The sequence below is a fragment of the Crassostrea angulata genome, chromosome 1, assembly GCF_025612915.1.
Source record: "Crassostrea angulata isolate pt1a10 chromosome 1, ASM2561291v2, whole genome shotgun sequence".
Classification (NCBI taxonomy): domain Eukaryota; kingdom Metazoa; phylum Mollusca; class Bivalvia; order Ostreida; family Ostreidae; genus Magallana; species Magallana angulata.
The window spans coordinates 1,286,873-1,311,718 of NC_069111.1; the positions used below are offsets into that span (position 1 = coordinate 1,286,873).

Sequence of the window (24,846 nt, forward strand, 5' to 3'; positions counted from 1 at the left end):
ATTGTACCCACTGCTAATTTCCTTTCAATTTCCATATGCTCCCTGAAAAGTAGAAAAGTGGGGGGACCAACTTCATATACATTTTTTATATGTAAATTTAAGAGAAATGTTTGCTGCAAGGAACCCCCCCCCCCCCCCCCGAGCAAGTAAGTAAAGTAAGTATATACATAGAGATAAAAGCATTAAAGACTAGTTTGTTAACTGTCAAAGAAAAGGTGGTGACCTTTCCATTTAAGTGGTTTGGATAAATGTTTAACCACCCGTTCTCCAAGAGACTGTCCTTGCATCTTGTCATGCTTGCCCAAATAGATTTTATAATCGTTGGTATATCCGTTTGGTTCACACCTCATCCAGACCTACAAGACATTTCATTGTTGTTTATGACCATGACAATGTGCACCTAACCTTTCCCATTACATCATCAGCCAGTCAGTACATGTATTTGTCTACAATGATAATTAAAAAAAAACCCAGAGCAGAGCAAATTAACCCAGAGATATTTCATAAAAAGCATTTTCTTAGCAGGACTGATTTAGGACAGATGGAGGCAGTAGTCCTTGGGCTACATTAACCCCCCCCCCCCCAACCCCTTCCCTATGGACAAACTTTATATTCTAGAGAATAAGAAAGTAAATTAAATAAAGTCTCCCTAGGCTATTAGGTAGAACAATTTTTGTATTTTTAATGTGATGGCCGGGGGTTAAAATATTTTGTCTATATGTCCTATTGCCTGTTTACTTTTCCAGTCATAAATATAACCAAGGTCATTTATGATAAGCAAGGTACACTGTACATGTATTTCATATTGAATTTAGTCCTTTTTGTTTGATGTTGAACTGCATGTTCTTGTCTTTTATTTTGTATATGCTTTTCTTTAATGCTTTGTTTTCTTGCATTTAGATAACTTATTTCAACTATAATAAAATAGATCTTTGGAAATAGCAAAAAAAAGAAATCATTGAGAAAAAATACCTTCATCCCTCTTTTGATAGGTTTTCATGGTGTATACTGCTTTGCGAAGTAATGACCTTTGTAGCGCATCATCCCCTCATCTATGCTCTGACACTGTCCAGGCATCATATACCTCTGGAAATTTCTCCGAGTCATCTCTATCAATGGGCGTATCTTGTGAAGCCTGTAAGACATTTAATGCCAAATATGTTTTGTTGAACAAAATCATATTTTTGTAAAACAAATTTTGAATTATAGATATTATAAGCAACTCTCATGGATTTTAAAATCTCGCTTCTATTTTTCAGACAGTTTTGAACTATAGGAAATTATAACAAAAAATTGCTGATCGCAATTTTATATTCTCGCGATTTGATACAAAACACCTGAATCGCGGAATTAAGTACTCGCGTAATATAAGGAATTTACAGTAACTGGCGTTACTCAATTTGTACTTACACAAAACTGCATTTACGAAACTTTATTTTTCAAAAACTAATGTCTCAACACTAAAATGATGACATTTTTACATTTTTGACACTGGTGATAATGCACTTTTATGATAACTGCATTCTACAATATGTTACTTTTATTTACCAGTCATACTCAGGAGATCCCACAGGGCCTTGAGTTGTATTGTCATTCAAGTGTAGATACTCTGTCAATCTCCGGAAACGGCTCCTACTCATAGTGTCTTTGAATCCTTGGTTTCCTATAACATAGATAAAAACAGATTTAGATCATAATAAATGATCTCAAACAAAAGAGTATTATAATAACTATAACCATGCAATAATGAATAGCATAGAAAATAAAATGATTCAATTAGAACAAGCATTCTGAGAGTATTGCATAAGCAATACACGTCCCCTACCGGTTTGTATTATTCTATGAAAGCTTCCAAGCACACAACTATTTCAGAGCTATTGTAAAATGGAAACGAGATATCATGCTTTAATCAGAGAAAAAAGAACAGAGGAAATTAAAACTATATGGTTGATATAGAAATTAAATACAAAATAGGTGAAGTAATACTCTTTATTTCATCTCCTGTAATTTCGCCAAGTCTATTCTGAATTCGCTGGTAAAAATTTGTGAAAACAATGCACTGTTATGCACAATATCATTTCTTACCGTCTTCTGTACCCCGAATCAAACCAAACAGTTAAACAGCCCAACCCGACAACGAACCCGATTGTAATAATACAAAAAAAAACCCTGCCGATTAAATTTACAACACAATGTTTAACACTATTTTACAGAATTTATTTTTTGTTAGATATGATAAAAGGAATGGTACAAGTAACGCAAGATATTATTACTGGCTACATACTGGCCTCGTTTAGGACACAGACCACAATTATTTTTCCCTCTTATTCCTTTATAAAACAAAAATTCATATAAAAAATTGCACCGGCTCAAATCTATTCAAATTTGGCATAATGACAGACAAACATTAGTCCAACAACATTTCCAAAGGACAGGAAAATCAATCGAGAGGGGGCTGAGATATGGCCCCTACAATAACCCCTACCCTGCAATGTCCACTTTCACTTCGGAATATTTGTAAACATTGGCCTCTTTACACCCTTACTATTGCGCCTTTAAAGATCGATTTTCCCAATTATTTTTAGCTAGTATTTTTTTTCAAACCTTCTTCTTTCCATCCATGCCCTAAAAGGCGCCAAATTCGCCCATTTAGCACCCCTGGGAATTTTTGGAAAAAAACATACATTTTTAGAATAGAACTACTTGACTGATCAATGAGCACGGGGTAAAAATAGTGGTATGTGACCTAATAATTTCACATACCTTTATTGATTTTGATGAAACTTGGTAGGTTGGCACCTGTGGGTATTTCCAATGTCTCCTAGAAGTTTCGATGAAATCCTTCTCCTTACACCAGAGTTATGGGCCCCTGAAAAAAGGTACAGGAATAGCTGAAATTGCATGCCAACACCAGCATCTCACACAAAATTCACTTCACTAAAGTACTCACAATGACCTTATTTTATAATCAATTTCCTTGAAACTTTAATATGTCATATTTCAACTTCTTGCCCAAAGACATCTGACATTTTTTCTCATCAAGATTAATATTATGCAATTTTAATAATTTTTTGAAATTATACCCCAAATAAGGCTATAAATCCCCAGAAAAGCCCAAAAATAAAATATGAAGACACAGATTTTTCAGTAGGAAAAAATATGTAAAATTTCTACATTTAATATACTATAGAAATCAGACATGCTAGTAAATAAACAGCAAGTAATCCCTTTGTTGTAAGCAGATAATCAAACATGGCCACTGCAACCAACTTGAGGAAGTGGCACTTACAGGTCAAAATGGATTAGCTCTGGGTACAGTTTAGATGACATGGATAGGTATAAAATGCCATTTGAAGTACTGTCAAACATACAAGACTATAAATATGATAGAAATAAAGGAATCCATCACACCATCTTTGATACAGCAAGCAGAAAGTACTTACAGAAGTTATCAAAATGTTTCAGAAAAACCAAAGGCCATGGAACAAAGGGAGGGAACTCCGCCAAAGGAAGCCGCCCAGCAGGAGGTTTTTTCGGCAAGGTAATACTAACAGATCCAAGGCTTCATCAGAGGGCCAAGAGACAACTCGTAAACGCTCCTTTGTCCGGCTATCCGCTGGGGACCATGCCCTGGTAACAGGACCAAGTTTAGACTGCCAATCCTACATAACTCCCGACTGTGATGGGGAGAGTGGATCCTCGTGTATTCTTCGGCCACGGTCAGAAAGCTGCAGATACCTACAAAATGCCAACATCAATGAATATGAAGGGGGACAACGTGTAGTGAGTGAGGAGAAAATGATAGATATGATGACGAGCACAGCCCATATTCATCAGACTACTTCAAGCACCTACCCCATGCCAAATTTTGCTGTACTCGAGGCAAGAAAGCTAGGCATCTCTTGGAAGTACAAGATAAAATGCGCAAATTGTCCGTTTACCTCTCCGACATTCAACCTGTATCATGAGATTCATCAAGAGGGACCAGGCCGTAATCCATCAGCAACCAACATCGCTCTCGCATATGCCATTCAAGACACTGCCATCGGGGCCGAAAAGATAATTGAACTCCTCACCTGTTTGGACATACCTGCTCCCAGCAAATCATTCATGCAGACACTCCTGTGCAAAACAAGCAGAAAAATGACAGAACTTCACAAACTGGACATGAATGACAAGATACAAAAAGTCAAAGAGGTTAACGTTACTCTAGGACACCCTGAAAATATCATCAACATTTCAACAGATGCAAGGTACAACAGCAGCGTCATGTTTAGTCGGAAGACCCCTGGCCAGAATGCCAGTCAAGCCTTTTCTCTGGCAGTAGAAACAAATACAGATAGAAAGTACATACTTGCCTGTGCTGTACAGCACAAACTCTGCTGGACTGGTGCATGGCTGCGCGGCAAAGGCATGGAGGTGGACTGTCCTGGCGGTCATGCGGAATGTACTGCAAACCTGTCTCCGGCTGCTCCGTTCTCGGAATACGAGATGGGAAAGGATATCGGCACTCAGCTCGGCCTGCAAGATGTTCTAGTCCGGTATGTTACCACAGACGGCGATGCCCAAGGTGCTAAAGGAGTGGACGATGCCATGCGGGCTCTTCATCCCTTGTGGAGAGTAGAGCGCCTAGCAGACCATGTCCATCTTGGGCAATCACAGTTCCGTGCCAGCAACCGAGCAGTATACAGCGATGAAATGTTCCATTCTAAGACAAAAGAAGAAAAGAAAGAGTTACAAAGGGTGTTTAGCAATGACTTAAAATCCAGATGTTCCATGATAGTGAAAAAGCTATTCACCAAGTATGACAGAGACTTGGAGAAAATGAGCAGTTTCTTACCCAAAGTCCTGGAGGCAACTGTAGCATGTTATGACGGAGACTGTTCTATGTGTGCCGCCTATTCCTTGGTCTGTGAGGGGGGAGTGGTCTCCAACTGGTGGAACTTTAGCCGCAACTTGGCCATCTATAGGATCACCGCCCTGCAAATGAATGACAACGACCTAAGAATTGTGACAGAAGTTCTGAAAATGAAGTTGAGCGTGGAGGCTATCTCTGCCATGAAACTTCTGACTGACACCAATGCCAACGAGTCCTACCATAGATCTGCAAGTGCTAACATGCCCAAGAATGTGAAATTCTCAAGAACAATGGAAGGCCATCTGCACTCCATGATTCACAGGAGGAATAACTTACCAGGAACCTCAACCAGACTCAAGTGTGAATCTGCCGGTGTCCAATACTCAGACTCCGGCAAGCGACGACTAGCCAGGATTGACCAGCAGTTCCTCTACAGACAAGAATACCATAAAAAGGAAAAGATTAAGACCAGAAGAAACAAACAGCAGGGTAGGAAAATGGAGGAACACCATCTATATCGACAGGAACATCGGACAAAGTCAGACTACCGGAAGGGACAATTGGATATGAACCTACCTGCAGCACGTGATCATCCCTACCACAGGAGAGGAGCATGCCAATATCATCTGAGGCCTCGCCCAGGATGTGACTGAATGACTTTATACCCACTTTATGAATGATACTGACTTTTACTAACCTTAAAGCTTAATTGAACTGAATCCATCATGTGCCATCAGGCATATACTAAAACCATTATTGTGAGGAGAAATGCATGACTCTCCAATGTTTAGCGGTGTAACATTCTAATAAATATGATAAACTTACCTATATTCTTTGTTTTCTCAATTCATGTCAATAATGAGGTCAAGTCTGCAAGGCAGGTACGGAAAGTGGCCCAGGCAGGTGCCCCTAGCTCGGCAGGTCTGTCGCTGGTTGTTAATACCATGTGGTTCCAGAGTGATGTGCTCCGGAACAACACACAGCCTGTTGTGGCACAAGTGTGATGCAACAATGGATGCATCCAACTCATGATAACCATGATGTAGCATGACACTGAGTCTATGTACATGCATGGTAACCCACTTGTTCTTTACTGGATGCTTGTAGCATACAACACCATATTTGTTGTTGCTGCTTCTAGCACCAGTCCAGATGCGACACTGACCGTTCAAGCTAGGAGCAGAGCCCGAGCGCACTTTTTCTCTGTATTTTGTAAGAAATTCGTCCATAGCCACGAAATGAAAGTTGCAGACGACAAAAATAGTGCCGACGCATGGTTACATAGAAATACGACTTACCTCATTTGCATATGCGGGTCATACTAATCACCCAACAATAAAACCACCCCCCACCCCCAATTTTTCCTCTATTTTGGTGAAATTAAATTTTCATAATTGAACAAAAGGCCCAATTTCTCCGTAAATTACCTTAAACGATTGATATTTGTTAAGAAATGGGGGATAGAACCCTAAATAAGCAATTTCACTTTTGACCTGATAGGACACAGACCACAATTATTTTTCCCTCTTATTCCTTTATAAAACAAAAATTCATATAAAAAATTGCACCGGCTCAAATTTATTCAAATTTGGCATAATGACAGACAAACATTAGTCCAACAACATTTCCAAAGGACAGGAAAATCAATCGAGAGGGGGCTGAGATATGGCCCCTACAATAACCCCTACCCTGCAATATCCACTTTCACTTCGGAATATTTGTAAACATTGGCCTCTTTACACCCTTCCTATTGCGCCTTTAAAGATCGATTTTCCCAATTATTTTTAGCTAGTATTTTTTTTCAAACCTTCTTCTTTCCATCCATGCCCTAAAAGGCGCCAAATTCGCCCATTTAGCACCCCTGGGAATTTTTGGAAAAAAACATACATTTTTAGAATAGAACTACTTGACTGATCAATGAGCACGGGGTAAAAATTGTGGTATGTGACCTTTATTCAATACACTCCGAACCCGATAACGAACCCGAACATTAAAAAATTGGAATATAAAAAATTAATTTTCTCGAAAATATGTCAATCAGACGCTACAAAAGTGTAAACTTGATCTGTAGTTTGACATTTTGAAGCTGTTCAGCAAGTTTCATATTATTCCTCAAATGCATAAAGAAAAAAAGTGTGGAAAACTGAAGTGGGACAGACAGACGGACTGACGGACGGACAGACAGACGGACAGACGGACAGACGGACGCAGAGGAAAGCTATAGTCCCCTCCGGTGAAACCGGTAGGGGACTAATAACCGACTTAGTTGATACATTTTAGATATAACCTACATGTACCGGTAGCTGGTTTTTCTTTTTATTTGGAGGAGGGTGTTTCTTACATAATATAAATAGGCCTAATAAAATTAATTATAACACCAAAACATGTATTCATACTGTTAATATTGATAAAATCCATATTCTTTTCTTATAATAGTATCTTGTGTTATTGTGTTACAAAAAAAATCACATGAGAAGTAATTTGTTCAACACGCACCTGCTTCTCTGCAATTTAGAACATATGCATACTATGCATGCGTGTTTACTGACACTACTAATTAGCCTACTCGAATTCATCATGAATTTTGCTACATTAGTTCTAATGATTTATACTGTACCTAAGAACTTGTTTTGTGACCAGTACATATCTGCACTTGGAAGCTGGTTGGTGCCCATAAGGATGTGCAGGCCAAAATACGCCTTGATTTCCTGAGGAGAAGTGTCAATCCAATCCGCGTCACGGTGACCTCTTTTCTCGAATTCCTGAGCAGCGTACCTGTTGGTTTCATTGGACACTCTCTCAAAGAAAACCTCCGATACCATCAAAAAGAAGTAGCTCAAAATGTTGTCATTCGGCGTCAAATCGTGACTTGGACCGGTTTCCTCTGAGAACGGTGCGACCGACACGGGATGCAATTCGCTGGACCAAAAACCGGGACCCTCTGAATCGCTGATCTGACTAGAGAAAGTCTCTAAAGACGACTGGGAGTTCGGATCATCATCCTCATCCGTATCAGATGAAAAAGAATCTAAAGAATCATCAATGTTAATGTCTGAACCCGCAGAACTGCTGTACAAATCGTCGTCGGATGAATCACTGTCACTTTCGCCGTCACGGGAAGCCATGTTAATTTTCCGCGCTGTGTACATTGTTGCTATACAACCAACATGTGACGTGAATTTTTATTTTTAGAAACTGGAACCTTGTTGAACCTGTCGGGAATCTGTATTATTTTTTTTTCAATTATTTGTAGCCTAGTCTTTCTTTTTTATAACGCCTTGTCCAAGCTAATAGAACGTCAAAATGGCTTGCTTCTTTCTATATCCAATTCCTTTAATTTTCTTTTGAACACGCTTTTTAGATCATCTATTTTCCACGATCAGAACAACCGATTTTCATTCGCGGATATCTTTTTTATTTTTAATCATACAATATCATGTCCGATACGAAAATTGCAGTAAAAATCTTAATCGTTTTATATATGGTAATTTCAACTAGAAAATTTGCTCAGTAAATTAAGATTGGTTAATTATAAATCAGCCCAAATTCTTATATTTCATGACGTTTGACTGCTTTTCTGCACGTACGTGCATATTTCAATCATATTTTTTTATATTTAGATGACCTTACACAAAAAAAATTCTGTTAGAAAAAAATTCCCTTTTTTCTCTTGTTTTCAAATATATCAATTTTTTCATTGTACTCCATGTCTTTACATCATATCAGCAGTTTTCTCTCAGCGCGCATAAAAATGCGTCAAAAGGCGCACTTAGCCGTTAAGGGGTTAAGTCGATTTGTCACTTATCCACATGTTTAACAATTTAACACTATAACCTTTTCACGCCCAATTTGTGCCATCCAGTTGAAATAATAATTTCTGACAAGTCGACATAAGGATCTGACAAGTCGACATAAGAATCTTTTAAGTCGACATAATTATTTGACAAGTCGACATAATTATCTGACAAGTCGACATAATTATTTTACAAGTCGACATCATTATTTGACAAGTCGACATCATTATTTGACAAGTCGACATCATTATTTGACAAGACCACATAACATGTAACAAGTCAACATCATTACCTGACACATCGACTTATATTATGAATGATAATTTTCTTTAAACTAGTGGCCATATTATTTTTTCTGTTAGATAATAATGTTAACTTGTCAGATCTTTATGTCGACTTGTCAATTAATTATGTTAACTTGTCAGATCTTTATGTCGACTTGTCAGATATTATGATGACAAGTAAATGGCAGTTAGTGGCACTAACACGCTTTAACAACAAAATATTGAGTTTCTAGTCAATATGGTTATTTTCTGACAAGTCGACATAAAGATCTGACAAGATGACATAAATATCTGACAAGTCGACATAATCATCTGACAAGTCGACATAATTATCTGACAAGTGATAGCCGATAGTGCTGATATTTCTGATCTAATTTTTGAAGTGGATTTTTAAATTTCCTAAAATTGGTTTCCATGCAGGGGACACATGGTCCCGTCTCTTGAGAATATTTAGACATTTCAGAATAAACCAAGTACAACTTACATATAACACCTAATAAAATGGTCAAGGACGATCTCCATTTTTTTTAAATTGCCTTTTTTACCTTTGCACGGATCCAGCACTACGCTCTAGACCCGAACAACTGTCATAAACCACCATAGGATTTGTAGATTAATGTCTGCCCATGCAAATAATTACTAATTAATGGGGATAAACCACCTTCTATCGAGTCACTTTTTATGTTCTAAACCATTCTATTTTTCAAGCACAAAACCAAAAGTGAAAATATTTGCCACAGTTTCTCATTTTCATTGCATATCCGATGAAAAATGCGACATGACCAGTACTAAAGAGTCATTTATTAATGAAATGGACATGTGTTCGTCTTCCCAAAAAATGAAAGCAATAAATATTTTAGCAATTTATTCCCCTTAAATAACCATCCAAACCTCAGGTTCTCTACTTTTGTCAAAATTTTGACCGGGTTTTTCGTGCAAAACTGTCTCCTGTTACCTTTAACATTTAGAGTTGGTTTCTTTCTAACCAAAACACTCTAAAATCAGAAGGTTCATGCAATTCTGAGTTAAACTTGGTCTGATTTTATAATTTTAAAAAATATAGCTTTTCATTCTTCTCTTTCTCGGCTGAATATCCTTATCCTGTTTCTGTAAGGTTTTCAAGATATATCATGACTTGTTTCAATCCAAAAGATATTTTTTCTTTCAAAATTACTTACAACAAGAAACCTTTATGCCAGTGTAATAATCAAAATATCAACATATTGGAGGATACTGCTCAAATGCATCACCTTTCCCCTTGCAAATGGAAATACGGAAAATCACCATAAATCTTTGCAATCAACTTTTATGTTTTTGGTACAGCAGATGTAAAAACCCTAGTTGAACCTTAAAAACTTCTTATTTGAAACACAAAACCTTCACTGTCATTTCTTGATAAGAGACAGGTGCCTAAGAAATGGCAATTGGGTATCTTACCGGGGGAGAAATTTTCGAATATGCTGAATGGATGATGAAACCTGATTTCCCTGTTTATTCTTTAACCAATGCAATAACATAATCTTATAATGATTGAAATGCTTTTTCTACCTACAACGAAATACCAAATTGAAAATCATGACCGCAACCCTATCATGAGGCTAGAATATACCAGTATGTAAACGACAAATTGTAACAACATTCCTGTAGAAGGTTTAAAAGGATAAATCGAATCAGAAATGTGCATTGTTTGTTAGTACCACCCTGTTTTATTTTGGCCTCTAAATCTCATGACAGGGTAATTCAGCCAGTGTCCAATTTCATACATATTTAACATCATTTACATTTCTATCTTGTTCAACTTAAAGCATATTTTGAATTGACATTTTCATGAAGGTTGCAATGCAGTCTTTATGTCAAGGAAATATGAAGTAGATATTGCTAATGTTTGTACTCAAATGTTTAAGTGGATTTTTAAATTTGCTTAAATTGAGATTTTATCAGACATTTCAGAATAAAACATGTATAACTTACATAAAACACTAAATTGAATAGCCAGGGACGATATCCATTTTTTTTTAATTGCCTTCTTTACCGTTCACGCGTCCCGCACCACATTCCAGTCCTGAGCAACTGTCATAAACTACAATAGGATGGTTTATTCCCACTTAGCTAAAATTCTAAAATTCGCATTCCCTCTTAGCTAAAATTGTGATTTTTCAAACCTGAGTGAGCACTCGGTATAGTCTGTTTTAGATGTTAACTACGTGTATATGGATTTCAGGGTTATAAAAATTTAGATTTAAGTTCTATCAGTTATGAATTGAATAAAAAACTATTTTTTTCGATCATGTTTGTATAGCAATACAGGTAATACTATTTATCTCAAATTGTTTATTCTTACTATCATGAGTAAGTTTGTGAAAATATAGTGGAGAACGAATTGATGTAATGTGTAAAAGGTTTTATTTGAAATATGTGTTTTAATCATTTACATGATGTGTTCAAAAATTGATCTTAGCAAGCTTATCAACTTTAGGCATAATAAGCAAATTTGAATTACACAGAGCTCTTTACTTAAAATGATTTTTACCAAATTGGTTATGATATTAAGATAAGATGATGATGATGATGATGATGATGATGATGATGATGATGATGATGATGAAGATTTAATACACTTATCATATGGATTAGAGGATACTTGAATTGCAAAATTAATTCAATTTTACTTGTAAATTATATTTGATGACAGCTAGGTAATTATTCTAATGTAAAATTGCTGGAAAATTTCTATCATCATAATCATAGTAAATATGAATCAATATATGCGATAACAGCTGACTAATCATTCTAATATTGTACGACGGAAATTTTAAAAATTAATCTTATATTCTATCACCTTCATTATTTTATATAGGAAAGGAGAAATATTTTGAAAAGCATTGTAGAATAAAAGTTGCTCAGAATAATTTTCTTAAGAATATGATACCTTAAAAATGTTTGTTGGTGGCCCCGGTAAGGAGTTGAGGGGTCGGCCCTTCAAACACAGTTGTTCGGAAATCTCTAGAACGGCTTACAATTTGTGAACACTTGTTGAACAAAATATATTTATATTTGCAAGACCTTTCATTTGGTATCAAGAAAAAGGAGCTGACCCCTCAAATTAGGGGCCAGTAGGGCTACAAAGTCTCTTTATGATAACTTTTTTTAGCAATAATTTGTAACTAATCATAAAAGCAAAAAAAGAGCTTGTTGAGCTTAATTTAAAACTGAAATCCGTTTTAAAATCAGACGATGCATTAAAGAGATATATGGTTTTAAAAATTGATTTTTTCCGGAAATTTTGATTCCGCATTTTTGGTTAAGAAAATAGTGTTATGTTTAAAATGAAATGAACTCGTATCTAAGGTGGCAGGGGATAGTTTCGAAGGAAAGACCCGTCAAATTTTTGAAATAAAGGGAAAACCTGAGGTTTGGCTGGTTATTTGAGGGGTATAAATTGCTAGAATATTTATTGCATTCATTTTGTGGATAGAGGAGCTCATGTCAATTTCATTGATATATGACACTTTAATACTGGTAGCACTATTCATCAGATATGGAATGAAAATGCGAAACTGTGGCCATAATTTTCACTTTCGGTTTTGTGCTTGAAAAGTAGGGTGGGTTCAGAACAGGAAATGTCACTCGAAAAGGTGATTGACCCCCCATCAATTAGCGATTATTTGCATGGGTTTACATTAAGCTACCAATCCTGTGGTAGTTTATGGCAGTTGCTCGGGACTGAAGCGTGATGCTGGACCCGTGAAAATGTCAAAAAAGGGCAATTTTTCAGAAAATTTTTAGACCGTCCCTGGCTTTTCTACATAGTGCTATATGTAAGTTGTACTTGTTTTATTCTCAAATGTTTAAAAATTCTCAAGAGTCGGGACCATGTGTCCCCTGCATGCAAACTAATTTAAGCAAATTTAAAAATCCACTTAAAAATTAAATCACATATATGAGCACTATCTGCCTCACATATCCTCGACCAAAAAAACTATCCCCTGCCACCTAAAATAATTTGAAAATTGTTATGTCGTCCTTGGACACATTCGGATTTGTATTTGGTAGGCCGTTCTTGAAAATGATAAGGTTTTTGTTAATTCGTACTTGGAATCATTCGGATTTTGTTAACTCGTACCAAGAATAAATTGATATTTTTTCTTTTTTGTTTTAGTTACTTATGTTTATCGGTTTAAGAATTTTGCTTCTTTAAGGGACTTCTAGCTTTACTTTCGATAATAACGGAAGACCCATCCGTTGCTTTGCAACGAACTTTGCTCTAGTTCTTTATAATGTTGTAATTTGGTTGGTCCACTTCCTAGATCAAAGTCTATACATTTATCACACTAATGGACGACCTTCCTCAATTTGTTATTACGTGCGACGGTCTATCCCACTATCGCCATTTCAGCAGATTGTTCTCCATTCTAGGACTACTTCGTGTCTTACATTCAGATAACGAATTCGTCCTTACAGCGAAAGATTTTGCATCGTTTTGTGTACGCTGTAGTGTAAAGCGAAGTTTTACTCCCGAAGTTTGACCATAAGCTAACCCACTCGAGCGCTCACATAGAACCCTGAAAAGTTTGCTACAGAAAGGTGCTACCTCAAAGGACGATAAGGATTCCGTCTTTCTCATCAGAACAACACAGATTCCACCATTTTATGCACTGTATGGTCGCTAGAGTTTTACTTTTTCCAGATCCAGAAGAGAATATGGGTGCGTTCAGAGTACTGCCGTTGGCATACAAAAGTTACCATTGGCAATTTTTTTTACCATTGGTATAACAACGGTACCAATGTTTGCCGATAAAATTTACCATGGGTAGACATTTCTGCAGACGATCTAGAACTCTGTTAGCGATGGTAATTTTTTTATGACGTCAAAAAAATGGCGGATATTTTGTATGCACTGAAGGCAACAGATTAATTTCACAGCTTTTCCACCTTAAACCTTGTTGTAGCTGAACCTTTAAGCATTGTAACATTCAAAAAATACAACTGAAAAAATTTCTTTCCGTATATGTAGGCATGTTGCAAGTGTTTGGGGGACATTGGTTGGAATATAACTGCCATCTAAAGCACCAAAACATTTTGAAATTGAAAGTTTTCTCCAATTATTTGCTTAATTGTGATGAAGGCTATCTATTTGGCCTTAATATTTTTTAAGGAGGAGAAAATACTCTATAAAAAAACTTCCTTTTGAAGATGTTCTAAAACCGTTCAGCCATCAACGAAAGTTCTCAAATGTAGTTTCGACAAAACACCAATAGTTCCTATGTAACATTAGGGGGTGGGGCAACTTAGATTGTTGTCGGTATTAACCATAGCATTGACTCTCAAATGTGTCCCTGGACAAACGGTATCAAAATCATCGGTGTCTATATTATGGTATTAAAGTAATCGTATAGTTTTGACTCGCTCTAGTCATGTTTTTCCAAAGATATACACACGTTTTGTGGGAGAAGAAAAACTGTAAGAAAAAAATTCTTTATTGCACACAAATTATAATTCTCCTTCAGTATGCGTCAGCATCGAGATCACTTGAGATTGCAAAGCTATTCCCAGAATTCAATGCGAAGTTTGACCCAGATTTGATCAGTCGTGGATTTTTAAGCTCTGTAATTTAACTTTGTTTTGAGACCTTTGTTTTTAGTACATTTAGCGTTTCTCGTTGGATAGTAAATTGGTGCAGAACATTTGCGGTAAATATGAAAGGAGTTTTTAGATCTAAACTGTTTTATCGTACCATTCTACGATATGGACATGATGGACGAGGAGCGTTCCTCAGGCTCCAACGCCATTTTGGGGGATTTTCTAACCCAAGTTATTGAACAGTCGGAAACGCATCATGCTCAAAATGCGCATACAAATGCAATGCATTCTCGTAAGCGAGATGCGCTTGAACATTATTCGTAACCAAATGCCCATAAGTGGGTGGACGATGATTCTTCGAGACCAAGATCTAAAGAAGAAGATTACGTAACTACACAAGATGATGTGTGCAGGGAACAAGATAGTGTGCACAACACGGAATTTGTTACCGAATCCATGTTCAAAAGATTCATGGTAGATCAAAATTAGGCTATGATGGCCATGAAGAAATCCTTGGACGCAATAAATAACTTGATTTATGTGCACGAAGAATCGGCAGATGATAGTGATTCTGAATCGGTTGGAAAACATAATACAACTAAAAGAAAGGCCGACAACGTTTCTAATAACGCGGCAAAAAAGGCCAAGATAAGCTGCGAGTCGACCGCGCATGGAAAATTACCTGCTGTCAGTCAAAAGGAGGCGGGGCCTTCAGACTTGGGCGGACATGACGTAGATTAGTAAACAAAAATGGCAGCTCGGATAAACATGACGAAGATTTCTTCGCTGTTTCCAACTACATTGTTGAGGAAAAAACTTCCGATACCGTGACAACAAAATTGGCAGACTTAGTAAATAAGGTGTTAGTCAACAAATTAGAGGATTCGAAGAAAAATTACTTGTTTGATAAACATTTACGGCCAGAAAACTGCAAGTTGGAATTTCCTCGAGTGAATGATTTCGTTTGGAACTATTGTATGAACGAAACTACGAGGTCGACGGACGTAAAGGTTCATGAGATCCAGAAAACCCTATTGAAAGGACTTGGTCCCGTAATCAAGGTGGTGGATAGCTTGCTGAAACCTAACGATAAATTTGACAAAAACAAAGCAGCCAAAGATCTGCTCGATGGTGTGGTTTTGTTGGCCTCTAGTAACACTGAACTTTCTTTGCACAGAAAAGCATGTATAAAAAATAACATGAAACCAGAATACAAAAAATTGTTCACTAGTCAGACTGAAATAACGGCATACTTGTTTGGTGATGACGTGGTGGAAAAAATGAAAAACATCACAGAACACAACAAAATGGCCAAATATGGACAAATCAAAAGTAGTGGTTTTCAAGAGAGGTGGAGCTATTGCAGGCACAGAAAAATGGATGTTCAATGGGAAACCTATGGATGTTGAGTCTTACTACAAGTACCTTGGTACCACATTTTCCTGTCGACTGAAATGGACCCAATGCTGTAAGTCACTGGCACTACAGGCACGAAAAGCATTAAATATGTTAAAACATTCTTTGAAAATCCTGAATAACCGTGATCCCAAGGTGTGTTTTAAACTTTTTGACAGCATTATCGTTCCTATTCTAACATATGGAGCAGAAGTCTGGGGAACTGATATCAACGAAGAGATTGAAGCTGTACAGAAGGACTTTTGCAAATGGATATTGGGAATAAGCAAAAAAGCTACCAATATAATGGCTAGAGGAGAATGTGGAAGACTACCCCTTTATGTTATATATATGATAAAACCAGTGAAATACTGGCTAAAAATACAAAATATGGAAACTACAAGATATCCAAGACAGTGTTTCGAGATGCTTTATAATTTGGATTTGTGCAGCAATCGTTCAACTCCAAACTGGGTATCTAAATTGAAATCAGTCTTAAATCACTACGGCTTTGGGGACGTTTGGTTAAGTGGTGGACCAGGAGATCCAAAGGTCTTTATGTCAGAATTGAACCAAAGGGTGAGAGACTGTGCCCTACAGGATTGGAACTCAAAGTTAGACAATTCACCAAAGTGTGCTTTCTATGTGATGTTCAAAAAACAACTTGCATGTGAGAGTTACCTCACCTTTCTAAGCTACCCCTTAAAACAGGCATTAGCCTCTTTCAGGTGTTCCTTACATAAATTACGTATTGAAGAAGGTAGATTTGAGGGAATTGATAGTGCGGATAGATTATGTCAACTTTGTAATTTAAGACAAATTGAAAATGAAGTACATTTTCTATTTCACTGTCCAATGTTAGCGGACTTAAAAAGAAATTTTTTATTTCACTGTCCATCAGAAAGAAAAGATGTTCCAATTTGTATTGACCATCTTTTTAACAGCAATGACCAAAATGTCATCAAATGTACAGCAATTTTTATCAAAAAAGGTCTGTCAATAAGACAAGAAATGCTAACTCTATGACAATCTATGTTAAAACAATACAGTATTGTTACAAATTTTCTATGTATATGCATTATGTAAATAACATGTTTATGTTGCATATAAATATGATGCCTAGATGTACAGTGGGCAATGGCCTTTAAGTACCAAATAAACATCTTATCTTATCTTATCTTATCCAAACCCAATTTGTTTAGGGAGAGGACCCCAGCATTACCAGCTGGGGCATTACAACCGGAACTACCACCACAGCAATCACGAAACAAAGAAGAACTACACCAAGAAACCTGTGTCCCACCAAAAGTAGAGAAGGTAGGTGACATTCAACATGCCGGACGGATTAGTCAATTTCTATCAGGTGGAAAACTATCACACATGACAGATACATCCTTAATGCTGTTAAAGGATATTCATTAGAATTTACTTCAGCACCTGTTCAATATTCAGTGAGAGAAACTAAACTCAACTCTGCAGAGGCTGTGGCTCTAGACAGAGAGTTATCAAAGTTAATGGCTAAAGGGGTGGTGAAAAAATCTTTACACTCTGATGATGAATATATCTCAACTGTGTTTTTCCGTCCAAAAAAGGATGGCAACTATCGTGTTATCTTGAATTTAAAACAACTGAATGAAAACATTGAGTATGCTCATTTTAAAATGGAAACACTGTGTACAGCTTTAAGATTGATTCAACCGGGATATTATATGGGTTCTGTGGATCAAAGTGATGCATATTATACTGTGAATGTAGCCTATCCTGACAGAAAATATTTAAGATTCATTTGGAAAGGAACTCTTTATCAGTACACATGTTTACCAAATCGTCTGTCTAGTGCACCCAGACTTTTCACTAAGCTCCTAAAACCAGTATATGCTTCACTTAGATCTAAAGGACATGTGTCTGTTGCATACATTGATGATTCTTATTTACAAGGAGAAACTTATGAACAGTGTTTAAAAAACATACAAGACACAAAAGATCTATTTGACCAATTGGGATTTAAGATCAATAAAGAAAAATCAGTGGTGGTACCTACACATGAAATTGTATTTTTAGGATTCGTTTTGAATTTTAAATCAATGACAATCAGTCTTACTCCGGAAAAGATAAAGAAATTCAATAATCTTTATCACAATTTTTGTTCAAATAAATCACACTAAATTAGACAAGTGGCAGAACTAGTGGGAGTCCTTATTTCATCTTCAGTAGCAATCCCTTTAGGATTGTTGCATACAAAAATACTTGAAAAAGAAAAAGCCATAGCTCTTAAATGTAACAAGGGAAACTTTGATTCAAAAATGACACTGTCAGCAGAGGCACTTCAAGACTTAAAATGATGGTCAATACAAATAAATGGTGGCATCAAGGCTCCAATTCGACAGAAAAGTATCCAAGCGACACTAACCACTGATGCATCAGGAATAGGTTGGGCGGCAGAATACAATGGTGTCTCTACAGGGGGACATTGGTCCATTGAAGAAAAACAGTCCTTGCCCAACATTAACTATTTGGAATTGCATGCAGTTTTTCTTGGACTACAAAGCTTTCATGCTGAGTTGTGTAATAAACATGTAAAAATTTATTGTGACAATTCCACAACAGTGGCATATATTAACAATATGGGTGGTACAAAATCAACAGCATGTAATTATAAAGCTAGAGAAATATGGACTTTTGTGCAAAGAAATAATATGTGGTTAACAGCTGTACATCTACCAGGTGTTGATAATGTAGTAGCAGACAGGGAGAGTAGAATGATTCGAGATGAAACAGAATGGATGTTGAATGAAAAACTTTTTAAAACTATAACTAGTGTATATTTTAAACCACATATTGATTTATTTGCATCTCGACTTAACAAACAGTTAGAATGTTTTGTAAGTTGGAAAAATGAACCTGAAGCATCTTTTGTTGATGCATTCACTATTTCTTGGACTAATTTGTCTTTTTATGCTTTTCCTCCGTTTAGCATTATCGACCGAGTATGTCAAAAAATCCTGATGGACAAAGCAGAAGGCCTCTATGGGACACACAGAACTGGTACCCAATCATCTTTAGAATGTGTGTGAAACCTCCACTTGTTCTGAAGCCATCCAAAACAATGCTGCAGTTGAAAAACAGTCCTACACAAGTGCACCCTCTGGCCCGAAAACTTCATCTGATGGTGTGCCATGTTTCAGGGAAAATTTCAAGAAACTTGATTTATCGGAAAGATCAATTCCAGTTCTTATAAAATCATGGAGAGGCTCCACATGTAAACAATACAATGTGTACATTAAGAAGTGGTTTCAATATTCAAGTCAAGTTCAGTGTAACAGTTGTGTACCTAATATTTCTAATGTGTTAGATTTTTTAGCATCACTTACGACAGAGGGTTGTGGTTATAGTGCTATAAACACACCCAGATCAGCACTGTCAGGTTTCATTATTGTAGATAATCTCACTGTAGGCCAACATCCTTTAGTGAAAAGATTCTTGAGAGGTGTATTCAATATTAAACCTTGTTTACCTAGATATGGTACTACTTGGGATGTAAATATAGTGTTAGAATACCTTAGTTTGTTAGAAAATGAGAGTTTGTCTTTACCAGATATGACCTCTAAGTTGACTATGTTATTAGCTTTTGTTTCAGGACAACGTTGTCAGTCCTTAGCTTGTTTAGATATAAGAGATATGTATATAGAGGATGATTGTATAGTATTTAGGTTTAATGTGTTACTCAAGCAAACAAGACCATCTTTTCAAGTTGCGCGATGTCTAGAGGAATAAGACAGGGTTGTCCTATTTCAGCTTTGTTGTATTTATTCGTAGCAGAAATATTATCTTTGAAACTAAAAAACAATAATCAAATTAAAGGCATTCAACTTAATAACTTATCCACAGAAATTAAAAATTTACAACACGCAGATGATGTAACTCTAGCTTTGAGAAATATAAAGTCACTAGAAAAGGCAATTGAAACTGTTGAAAATTTTTGCAATCATGCTGGATCAAAAATTAATAAGAAAAAAACGCAGTGCATACTTTTAGGGAATCTCAAAGACAGGTACACAGAAGTTTGTGATGTTAGTGTTACCAACAATGCTGTTCGTTGTTTAGGTATCTTTATTGGTCATAACAAAGAACAATGTTATAATTTTAATTGGTTAAAAATCTATGAAGATATGGAGAAATTATTTGAATCATGGAAGAAGAGAAAGTTAACGATTTTTGGAAAAACATGTGTTGTTAACTCCTTAGCCGTATCAAAATTAATATATGTTGGTTCAATCTTACCTATTCCAGAAAACGATTTAATTAAAAAATTGAAAAATAGTATTTTTAACTTTATATGGAATAAACGTGATAGAATTTAGAAAGAAACAGTAATAGGAAAACAAGAAAATGGTGGTTTAGGTTTAGTAGATATAGAGCTAAAACTAAAGGCTATTAGGGCATCATGGGTTAAACGATTGATTGATGAATCCAATGCCATTAATAAAATTGTAAACAGCTACTTGAATGTAATGAAAATAGATTTGAATTATATGCTCACACTGTCTGAAACAAAAACCGAAAATTTTACAATAATATCTAAATTGCCCATTTTTTATAAAGAAATATTTAGCTACTTTAATGAATGTAAAAAGACAATAGATGTATCTAATTTATCAGAAATCAAGTTTGCACGACAGACATTGTTGAATAACAATTTGTTTCAATACAAGGGCAAAACATTATGTTTTCAGAATTGGATAGCGAGTAATATTTTGTATGTAAAAGATGTATTTAATGAAAATGGTGTGTTTAAATCATTACAGGAATTTTCAGATATTCTGTCAAATAAATCCAATTGGTTGTGTGAATATAATATAATTCGAAATGTAATTAAGAAAAAGAGTATTTTGTTTGATATGAAATGCTGTGTTTTTACTAGAACAGACTTTGTAAATACATTCAATTTTCATAACGGTGTTCATTGTATCTTAGAGAAAAAATGTAATTTTTACTACGAAAATATGTTGTCAAGAAAGTTTAAACCTCCTTGCCATCAATCTTATTTAAGCAGAAAGTATTGTGTAAATAAAGAGTATTGGCCAAGCATCTATGCAAATAAGATAAAGAACATGTATGACAAGCGTTTAAGTGAATTCAATTACAACCTGCTTAACAATATCTTACATGTATGTACCATGCAAAATGCAAAATGTGACTATTGTGACATCTCAAATGAAGATATTAAACATCTTATTTTTGATTGTGATAATGTCAAACAGATATGGCATAATTTGAACAATGCTTTAAATTTTACTGTTAAATGGAAACATGTTGTAATTGGTTTTTATGTTGAAACTAACCCAAAAGTATTGTTTTATAATACAATTATATCTTATATAGCTTTTAAGATATACAAATTCAAAATGGAATGTAGAATAAAAAACGAGTGTCAAGATAGATTAAAATTTAAAAATTTGTTAAAAATTCTTTATTTAAGGATATGGATATCATGCTAGATTTTTCAAACCTGAATTTGTTTAAAAATATGGTAAAGCGTTTGACAAACCTGTTATAAATTACTTTTGTTCTATTATTCTCATTATTATTATAATGATGCCAATTTTCCTAATACCCGGGATATCTGGTTGTTGTTGAAGTGAAATAAAGCATAATTTAAAAAAAAAAAAAAGTTGCGCCTTTAGTGTTAAGAAAGTTTTCAGATAGTCCACCTCTGTGTGTATATTCACTGTTGAAACTTTACTTAAAAACAACAGGAGATATAAGAGGAGATACAACTAAGTTATTGTTGATGATAAGAAAACCACATAATGCTGTAACTAGTCAAACGGTAGCTCGCCTGATCAAAAAAGGGATGACAGACGCTGGCAATAGATACGACCATTTTTAGTGCACATAGCACACGCTCCGCTGCCACTAGTGCTGCAAAGTCTGTGGGAATGTCGCTCACCAGTATCATGAATGCTTCAGGATGGTCTAACTCAGGATCATTTCATAAGTTTTACCACAGAACTGTAAATAGTGATAATTTTAGACTGTCAATTTTATCCAAATATTCCACAAGTGACAATTCAACCCAATAGGTTGAAAATGTTTGTTTTAATAAATTTGGTAAACTAAAAAAATTGTTAATGCTTTCAGTAGAAATTAGGACATTATTGCTAAGTCCATTTCTCATATTTAGTGCTGTGGCCACACTTTAAATCTCTCACGTGATCTCGATGCTGACGCATACTGATGGAGAATTCAAAAATTAAATTGTGCCACGCCGCACCCACCCTGTATTAAGAGTCTCTGTTTGTGGCCTCAGCACCTTTTAAGATTGAATTCTGGGAATAGCTTTGCAATCTCACCTGATCTGTAATACTGACGCATACTTCGGAGAATTACAATCAAACTTCTACTTTGTAAGTATCGTTTAATTTTTAAATTTTGAATGTATCCTTTTGGTGCAAAATGTTCAACAAGGCAAAAATATTGCATCTTGGTTTGACATTTTCCGCTAAATAATCAGCCAGTGTTTCCAATGGTACACCAAAGGTACCATTGTTAACATTGGTAAATTTCCTACTATCTGTACCCCAAAACTCGTTCAGAGTATGTATGGGTCCAATGGCACCAATGGCAAACTGGTATTGGTACCACTGGAAATACTCTGAACGCACCCTATGATTCCTCGTGGAGGAGGAAGAAAGTATGCACGAAAAATGGGACATCAGAAAATTCGAATATGATAACATTTTCTTACATGTCAACTTAATTATGTTGCATGTTGACATAATTACCCTGCACGTTTACATAATTTATAGAAAAGTGACTTGCATTAAGATGATAGAAGTCTGCCACCGGTGTGTTTAAGGAGAGATTAATTATTACAAGAAGTGTTATAAACGTAAACCGTTCATTATCTGCACGGAACTGCCCCAAATGCACCCATGCTAAAAACAATTTGTATAAAATATTAATGACTTAATTTTCTTGTATGTAGACATTATTTTTTTCATCTTGACAACCTTCTCTTGTAGATGTGATTAATCTTGTATGCAGGGAACAGAAATATACCACTATTCTAGTGAAAATGAAAAAAAATTTCATTGTAATTTTAGCATTTAACAATGATTTTTTTCTTGGTTTCCTTTATACCTGTTACTGCGGCTAAATAAATATTTCTACTTTTCTGTGGAAAGATCTACTGATAATGTTCTTTTGGGGTGTTTTTATGTCAAGAGTTGTTGGTTTTGTTCTGATCTGTTCTAGTAAAGTTTCATTTAATGACATTGAAAACATAACCACATGTAACAAAGCTTACCGAGACAAGGCATCACCTTAATAAGGGATCATCTTTATGAAACCACCTTTATCATATCATATGAAAATCATATATAATGATCTTAGATATTCATATTTTATCATTTGATAATGTTATATATAATATTTTATCAAGTGATACGATATATATAGAATAATATTTTTTCCATATTACACACAGTATCAACCCGAGAATCCGAGGGCCGAAGGCTGATGATATTAGTCGAGGGCTGATATAGGTCGTGATATGGAAAAAAGGGTATCTATTATTATATTTATTACATACTTAGTAATTAAAAAATTAAAAAAAAATTAACTTGAACAAATTGATTTAAAAAATTATGTGAAAGTAGTCTGTTCATAGGTCAAATAAAAATATGAGATTTAACTATTTTAACAAACGCGTAGCTACAGAACTGGAATTTCCTCAGGTTTTACAAGTTAACTGCTCCAAAACATTTGCTAGCATTTGAAGTTTTTAACTGCACTTAGAAATGTCGACTGTAACAAATGTTTTATTTTTTGTCTGAAAAAATGCAAAAATGCCAGCACGAAAAAGGCAGAAGAGTTCTGCAAGGGATGTGATACGGATCCGTATCAGCCCCGGAGGCAGATACGAGTTTTGTGATGTCATCTGTATCACATATGCCAAAAGCCTGTGTTTATTATGTAATAAAATAAGTATTTAGTATTTTATAAAATATTTTCTCATAATATACAAAGAAATTTATACAATATCATATTGTTATATATAGTTTTTTACAATATAATATTATATTATATAATATCGTATCATGTAATACGATGGTATATCATATCAAACAATACTATATGATAGGAATCATGTTATGTCATTTATCAACAAACAAAAGCAAGGTTGAGAAAGGAGGATCGCGATCGCTCGCCAAAATTTGTGTTGCGGGTATAGGGAATTTTGGCGAGAGCTCTCGAGCGCTCGCTGTGTTCAACACCTTAGAGGTGTGCGTTTGCCCTGCGAACCGCAGTAATAATTTTTGCTTCGTATGTCACCTTCAAGTCAATCGTACTGACGCTTTTTGTGCCCCACGACAGAGCTCTGCACGGACAATTATTAGTTTCCATGATTAAGACAATTTTTCTCCAGTCATGAAGTCAATATGTTAACGTCAAAAGAACTCGTAGAAAGAGAATTATGCAATTGCTACTTTGGTGGTCAGGCTAGCTAAACTGTTTGATACAAATGAAGAGTGTGTTGAAAACATCATCTTTCACATTAGATCTAATACCATAAAATACCATGAATTACTGAAAACTTCTCTGAAATCTAGAAGAATGTCTGTGCAAAAATATAATTTCTGTAAATTGATAATCAACTAAGAATTTTTCTCACCAATGCAATGGCCATTGTAATATTTTTAAAAGATATTATAATTTTGTTAACTATTGGTTAAACTTTACAATATCTTCGAAAAAAGCTTTGGCAAAACTTTCAATTGTAATTTTTTAAAAAAGGCACGTCGAATTACTTTGCCATTACAAATATTATCATGAAAAGGGCGATAACCATTTACACTAAACACTAAAACATTTTATTTGATTTACAGGATTGGTAAAACTGTTGATTCTCTTATCCTAACGATTTTTTTTT

General features: G+C 35.4%; 1 protein-coding gene, 1 long non-coding RNA gene and 1 pseudogene across 2 annotated transcripts; 1 reads left to right on the forward strand and 2 right to left on the reverse strand.

The window, feature by feature from the left end:
* Positions 1-996: 996 nt before the first annotated feature.
* Positions 997-8,492, reverse strand: LOC128176158 (piggyBac transposable element-derived protein 2-like). Its single transcript, XM_052842266.1, has 3 exons — positions 7,476-8,492; positions 1,549-1,663; positions 997-1,135 (listed from the first exon to the last, which is right to left on the reverse strand). Exons 1-3 carry the CDS (start codon positions 8,005-8,007, stop codon positions 997-999), a joined length of 786 nt encoding a protein of 261 aa, XP_052698226.1. The 5' UTR covers positions 8,008-8,492.
* On the reverse strand, positions 2,552-4,142 carry LOC128156594 (uncharacterized). Its single transcript, XR_008239736.1, has 3 exons — positions 3,942-4,142; positions 3,444-3,738; positions 2,552-2,869 (listed from the first exon to the last, which is right to left on the reverse strand). It is a non-coding gene; the product is annotated as an uncharacterized LOC128156594 (long non-coding RNA).
* A 6,189-nt stretch (positions 8,493-14,681) lies between the features above and the next one.
* On the forward strand, positions 14,682-17,223 carry LOC128156607 (uncharacterized; annotated as a pseudogene).
* Positions 17,224-24,846: the final 7,623 nt, after the last annotated feature.

Coding starts and splice junctions, on each gene's coding strand:
- LOC128176158 (XM_052842266.1), bottom strand. CDS start 8,007: ATGTACACAGCGCGGAAAATTAACATGGCTTCCCGTGACGGCGAAAGT. Junction 1,664..7,475: donor GTCACAAAACAAGTTCTTAG/GTACAGTATAAA, acceptor TCTATGTTATAG/GAAACCAAGGATTCAAAGAC. Junction 1,136..1,548: donor GGATCTCCTGAGTATGACTG/GTAAATAAAAGT, acceptor AATGTCTTACAG/GCTTCACAAGATACGCCCAT.